The 7352-nt window shown below is 37.1% G+C and overlaps 1 protein-coding gene across 1 annotated transcript in view; it reads right to left on the reverse strand.

Annotated features, from left to right (window-relative positions):
* Positions 1 to 1230, reverse strand: part of GYS2 (glycogen synthase 2) — a 62404-nt gene extending 61174 nt beyond the window's left edge. The window contains exon 1 of the mRNA XM_003906096.5: positions 750 to 1230. Coding sequence (XP_003906145.1) covers positions 750 to 870 — 121 coding nt within the window. The 5' untranslated portion in view covers positions 871 to 1230. The remainder of the gene's footprint in view (positions 1 to 749) is intronic.
* Positions 1231 to 7352: the final 6122 nt, after the last annotated feature.

Here is a 7352-nt window from a genome sequence, read left to right on the forward strand (position 1 = left end):
ATAGTCTTGACACTTTTAAACTAGAGAGTATAAATCCACAAGGAATTGTTTTTATCATTTTACAGATGTCTTTATTTTAAAAATCATTTACATTGTGGTTCTCTACCTTGCCTTCTCTTACCCAGCACAAATGAGGTTATAGCTTACTCACAAATTGATTTAATTTTATCAGTTTGATTTTCTTTATTTTATAATTCCTATGTAAGCATAGCATTGAAGAAAAAATTACTTACATTCTGAAAAGGAGCACAGTATTTTGCCTTTTGAGAAGCTCCTGAATTAAAATTTTAATTCCAAGCTAATTGTGAATTAGAAACATTATTAAGCATTTTACATGATCACTAACAGAATGTAGAGTTAAAGTTTCTAACTGGTTCTAATCACATATACATCTTCCTAAATAAAATGTTTAATTATACTATTTTGCTGAGGAAAATTTTAAAACAAAAAAAGTAAATATTAACTTTTTATTTCTATTTTTGTCATAATATGAATTTTAAATTTTAATTTAAATGCACATTCCATGGCAACGGTTAATATTTTCAACTTTCTCCCTCTTCAACACACAGCCAAGTCTGTATTCATAGCCTGTTGTAATAGACAAGGTTAAATGTAGCTTAAATGTACATTCCATTTAAATGCTTTCCTCACTCACTGGCAATTGGTTATCACTAGAGAGTCATCTGTGAAATCTTACTCTACAGTCTTCAATCACCTAGCAAATATCCACCTTCAGGAGCAGTACAAACCTTTATTGGTCACCTCCCAAGCAACTTCAAAGAGCAGTAACTCCTCCACAGGAAGTTCTTCGACTTCCCACCGGGGAAGCCCACTCAGGGATGTTACAGACAGGGATCGGCCTCGAAGCATTCTTCTTAGGGTCCTCTGAGATTCCGTTAAATCCCTGGTTCAATTTGTTGTAATCCCAGGAGAAGTGTACTTAGAGACACAAAAGTTAGAGTTGGTAGTTACCAAGCTTTGGTAGCTTCTCTTGGGAATAAACTAGTAGCGTGAAATCCTATGTGCTTCCCAGAGAATTCCTGGTGGAAGGAGGAATTTTTCCTCCTCTTTCCCGTCTTTCTGGGCAGGTATTGTTAGGACAGTTTCTGCCCTACCAGTATCTACCCAAACAATCCAGAGCTGTCAACAGAAAAATCCTCTGATTCAGGACATAGGTTAGCACCTCCTGGGATAGGCAGAGCATGACCCAAGTTCAGTCTTTTAGCCCTTGTCCTTTTGACCAGACTCCTAGATTTATACAGTTACCAATGCTTATTTCACCATTTCCAAAGTGATCCAATATTGGCAACTCCCTTCATAAGTGTGCAGGCCTCCTTAGATTACATGTAGACTGATTGGGACGTATTTTTATGCTTTAAATCCCTTTGGATTTCCTAAATATTCTTCTTTCTTTTGATTCCTATTTCTAGAGCTTTTAAAAAATAATCCTAGTTATTTTATTCTACACTTACAAATTGAATTTTGGTGATAGTCAGAGATCTTGATCCACCTTTTCTTAATTACTCTTCTTAAAACTTTCCCTATGAAAAAGCATAAATTTCAGTATGTCTTCGGGTGTAACATGAAAAAAAATGTAATTTTGACTGGTCAATAATCATCAGTCAATAATTTTGATGAGGTAGTAAAAATTAATCTTTGTCATGTTTGTACATTTCCTTCAAATATTATCAAATTGATAAAGAATAATTCAGTCGATGTAAATGTTCAAACATGGGAAGAACATTGCAAAAGAAATTAGATTCTAAACTATCACCAGGATTGGATTGCAGATAAATGGCATGTGTTTGCTTTTCCCTATGTGCGTAAATCTATATGTTCCAATTTATTTCCACACCCATACAGACATATCCTATATTGTACCTATAGAGAGTTGGTGCATTCACAAGCAAGCTTAATTTTGAGCCATCTTTACAGATTTAGCTAAAATCAGTATTTTACATTATTATTCTCTAGAGAAGCAGAACTGAAGCTCATACAAAATATCCTTCACGTTAGAATTACAGTCAGAATTGTCAGTAATTTGTTACTTGATAATACTATTTTAGTACCTCTTATTAGGTTTTAAATTATTTTCTATTTAGTTGGTCTTATTGACTTACACCTATTTTAATGACTCAAGATGGGCAGAACCACATTTCATTATATTATATTAATAAATCTATGTAAGTCAAATAGATTAAATATGTCAGGCTGACGTGGTAGTACACACCTGTTGTCCCAGCTACTCATGAGGCTGAGGGGGAAGAATCACTTGGGCCCAGGAGTTTAAGGCCAACCTGAACAACCTAGTGAGACCACATCTCTTAAAAAAATTAATTCATTAAAACAAAAATACATAAATGTCTTCTATGATTTTGTGACACATTTGATTCTTATCTTTGTCCAGAAAAGTACATTTAAGTACATAGTTTATTATCCGTTTGTTTGCATTGTGAGAAAAAGATTATATGACTAATAAAAAAAACAAGCACTAAAATAGAAAACATATGAGTCCAAATGATCAAAATGATTGTCTCCTTTATAAAATGGTTTCTTTATGTTAACGTAACCTCTGAGAGTCCCGCAAGTACACATTCTGGTAAAACCAAACCTAAGAACATGTTGACAGGAGTGACAATGGGATGACAGTGTGATGATAGAGTTTCACATTTGCAATTTTATGTCCCAGCAGCCTTGAGATTGGTTCATCCAGTGTCACACAGGCCACACGAGCACACTGATCCATATTCTCCAGCTTACACGTTAAGGCTGGTTTATTTATTTACAATCTGTTCCAGGTATCAACTGCTTAGTTGTGAGTTAGTCGCCTGTGGCATCGCCTATCTGCTGTGTAAACTTGAGCCAATTTCTTACCTAAGTTTTTGTTTTCTTGATAAAACGGGGATGAGATAATCTATATAAGTCACTTAACATAGTGCCTGGTACCATGACAACCACTTTAGTGATCTCAGCCTTTTTTATAACACATATGATGGTCTAGTAAAAGCTTTCCCTAATGGCAGAGGTTAACCATTGAAGAGGAAAGGGGTAAAAAGAAGACTTTACTTTTCTTTCATTTTTTTTTAACGTTGTACCACCTGTATATATTACCTGATCAAATGCTTAATTAGAGAAAACATTTTTTTTTCAGAAAAATGACCTTAAGATCAATGAATATATTTTATAACATCCTAAATGAAAATAAGTAGGATGTAAAATAAAATAAGTAGTATGACTGATGCAATTTTGTGAAAATGTACTATATACCTCTGTTCATGAAGTATATGCAATAGAAGGCTGGAATAGACATAAACAAAAGACGGGAGGCTACATGTAAAAACTCTTACAATAGTTGTCTTTAACTGGTAGTAATTATGATTGATGTTTATGTGGTACTTTTGTTTATTTATGTTCTACATATTTTCTGCAATAAACGTATATATATATACACACCACATATAGGATGAGTAACACAGTTTTCAAAAGTTTAATCATATAAATGAATTAAACACGCATGATTGTTTCACACATTTACACTTGTTATTCTGATTTTTTTTTTAAATTTCTAGTCTTTAGTTCCCATTTGGTGTTTTTGTGTCAAGTACCAGCACTCTCAGCCACACGTCATCTCCTAACAATCCCTCATAGTAGACTTATTCTCTTGATCCTGTTATTCTCAACATGAGAACATCCTTTGCCAATTCTTTGCTTGTTAATGGTAAATACCATTTTCAAAGTTGTTCGTTAGGTTAAGTGAGGTAAAATAAATGGAACCCTATGAAGTATATCCTTGAGATGGATATATCTTCATCTATCCATAGTATCTGGATGAATTCCCTTCTTTCAGATATTTGTGCAGAGAAAGGCAGTCATTTGTGCAATAAGATTTGAAGAGGAATCAGGGAAAGTTCTCTTCCTACCATGTCCCTGAACATTCTCCTATAATGTTTGTGCTAAAAGCACAAATTGATCAGATGGGAGCAGAAAGAGAACAATCATCCAGACAGAAAGGGAGATGGGTTTTCTCCAAGTTGGGAGAAGCACTCTCAAAAGTCCCTGATACCAAATTTTATGCTTATGCTAACATTTTATCACCCAATGAAAAGAGGTGAGAGGGCAAGTAGGAACAAATGAGGACTTGTATTTGGTTCCCTTGGTAAGTATTCCAGCAGAGGTCACTAGATACATTTAGAAAACCACACATTTGCTTTGACATTTTGGAATCTTCTTAGAAGTCTTCCAAAAAGCCTTTAGACTTTAAGACTTGACTAGCCTGCAGCTGCATATCCAGAATAACTTAGTTAGCATATTTATGAGGCCGGGCGCGGTGGCTCACGCCTGTAATCCCAGCACTTTGGAAGGCCGAGACGGGCGGATCACGAGGTCAGGAGATCGAGACCACCCTGGCTAACACGGTGAAACCCCGTCTCTACTAAAAATACAAAAAATTAGCCGGGCGTGGTGGCGGGCGCCTGTAGTCCCAGCTACTCGGGAGGCTGAGGCAGGAGAATGGCGTGAACCCAGGAGGCGGAGCTTGCAGTGAGCCGAGATTGCGCCACTGCACTCCAGCCTGGGCGACAGAGCGAAACTCCGCGCCCCTCCCCGCCAAAAAAAAAAAAAAACATATTTATGGAGCACCTACTATGTGCTACTATTCTCATCACTGAGAATATTTTCAATAAACAGTAGACAAGTCTTTGCCTTTATATGGACACATAGACATTCATCTTATAAACAAATTATGTTATTTCAGATTCTGCTAAATTTCTGGAGAAGAAAAACTGCAAACAGTAGTGACTGCTATTGGATAGAAATGAGTGCTTTAGGTGGGGAAGTCAAGAAAGACCCTTCTGAGGAAGTGATATTTGAGTTAGGATATAAATGATGAGAAAGTGGCCACATTTGAAGATCTGAGAGAAGTGATAGCAAAGCCCTTAACTCTTACAGGAACAGAAAGACCAATGTGGCTGAAGCCAAGAGCATAATGAATGAGGGGAAGCCTGGAGGGGATGAGGTCAGAGGAAAGTAGGAAATGGATCATAGAGAAGCTGGTCAAGAGCTTGGATTTTATTTTGGTTGTAGTAGGAAGTCATTGGAAGGTTTTAAGCAGGGGACTTTTTGCTACAAAAAAATGGAATGTTGAGAAGTATAAGGGAGGAGGCTTGAAGACTGAGGTTATGAAGCTTGCACATCAGTCGTAAATTCTAGAATGTAAAATTTTATTCATTTGGTAGATAATCCCTATATTCTTCTGAATGTCAACAAAGCAGAAATGAAAGTTAGTTATTTAGCATTTAGTCTTTGCCTTTTAAGGTTAGAGAGAGTACCTGTGTTTTCCCACATAGTATCTCTAATTTTATTTTCTTATCTCTCCATTGCTTGTATGTACTTTATTATGTGTGTAGTGATGTTGTTACTACAGAAACTGGAGAATTAAAAGCCATACGTCAGATACTGTGATCATGATTCTTGCTCTTATGAAGTTTATACTCTAGCAGAGAAAGCAGTATTAAACAAGTAACTAAAAGACTTTGGGGCTGGTGAATGGAATACAGAATCTATGAGAGCATGTAACAATAGAATTAACTCTATATGGAGTATTAAGAATGATGTCCCTGAGAAAATAATATTTATGTTGAGATCGAAAATGGGAAAAGCTAAGGAAGAGGGGTTCCAGGCAGAGGAGCTAGTGCATGCAAAGACCAATAGAAATAAAGAATGTGGTAAATTCAAAAAACTGAGAGATCAATACATTTAGATTCAGCAAACTTGAGGTAGAAAGTGATATAAGAATGAACCTGAAGAAGTGGGAAGGGGCTGATAAGAATTTTGAATTTATCTTAATAATAAGGAAAAGCAATGATAGGATTTACATTATTTTATTTTTTTATAATTTTAACTTTTAAGTTGAAGTGGAACACATAAATAGCAAAGTGTAGAAATTATGGCCCCGTGAATTAATACAAAGCAAACACTTTTGTGTTACTATTCAATAAAAAATTGGAACAAGCAATACCAGAGTGAATTTTTTTTCAAAGAACTGATTCCATGGTATGACATATTTCAAATAGTGGATGATTCTAAAGATTTGCATTTCCCAAAGATCATTCTCACTGCATAACTGAGAATGAGTTAGGATGAAACTTAAGGTGAAGTGTCTGTAGCATTTTGGAGATGTATTATGTGAACATTTAACTCCTGAATATTTAATTATATCGGCTAGACAAAGAGAAGATAGAAAAAACAAGAAATAACACTCTAAATAGCCTAGAATAATTTACTCAGTGAAGAGACAGGATGCCCTAGAATGAGGAGCCACTGGGAGACTGCGTTTTTTTGTTTGTTTGTTTGTTTTTGTTTGTTTTTTGAGGCAGAGTCTTGCTCTCTTGCCCAGGCTGGAGTGCAGTGGTCGGATCTCAGCTCACTGCAAGCTCCGCCTCCTGGGTTCACGCTATTCTCCTGCCTCAGCCTCCTGAGTAGCTGGGACTACAGGCGCCCGCCACCTCGCCCGACTGGTTTTTTTTTGTATTTTTTAGTAGAGACGGGGTTTCACTGTGTTAGCCAGGATGGTCTTGATCTCCTGACCTCGTGATCCGCCCGTCTCAGCCTCCCAAAGTGCTGGGATTACAGGCTTGAGCCACCGCGCCCGGCTAGACTGCGTTTTTTTACAGTCAGTCTTCTCAGAATCTGAGTGTCTCACTGGCTGAATGTGGTGAAGGGTTAACACACACATTTTGACCAGAATCCCTACCTTATATGCTGGCTTTAGAACCCAGCATCAGTTAAAATGGCTCCAATGTGTCTAGACAAGAGAAGGTGGCTGGTTGCACAAGAGTGATGGCAGTGAGATTAGAAAAGTGAGTAGGGAGATAGGTTTGAGGTAACAGTTCATGGAGTTGATTGGTTGTGGGGAAGGGTTAATGCCTAGGTTTCTAGTTTGGACAACCAAGTGGATGGTCATGCAGTGTACCACAATAAGAAATATTGAGTGTGGGAGGGAAACAGATTTGCTTGAGAGATGAGAGAATGACTTCTGTGTCCAATGTGGTGAGTTTGAGACACCAGCCAGATGCTCAGTAGGAAGTTAAATATTATGCCTACTAAGAACCTGAGATGAGAGATCTGGGACACGGTTGGTAACTGAAGCCATGGGAGTGGTGAGTTCTGAGGAAGAGGAGGTGCAGGGTGGATAGGGTAAACTACATGAAGCAGAGCTCCAGAAGAGTCCACTTTTAAGGCAGAGGCCACAATATGGTGTGATGAGTTTAGACTGGTATGTGCAATGCTCCCACAAGAGTCAAACATCTCTCAAAAGAGATTTCACATAAAGCTTTGGATTTCTCTTTTCTCTT

Source organism: Papio anubis, chromosome 9, assembly GCF_008728515.1.
Source record: "Papio anubis isolate 15944 chromosome 9, Panubis1.0, whole genome shotgun sequence".
In the NCBI taxonomy this organism is placed as follows: Eukaryota; Metazoa; Chordata; class Mammalia; order Primates; family Cercopithecidae; genus Papio; species Papio anubis.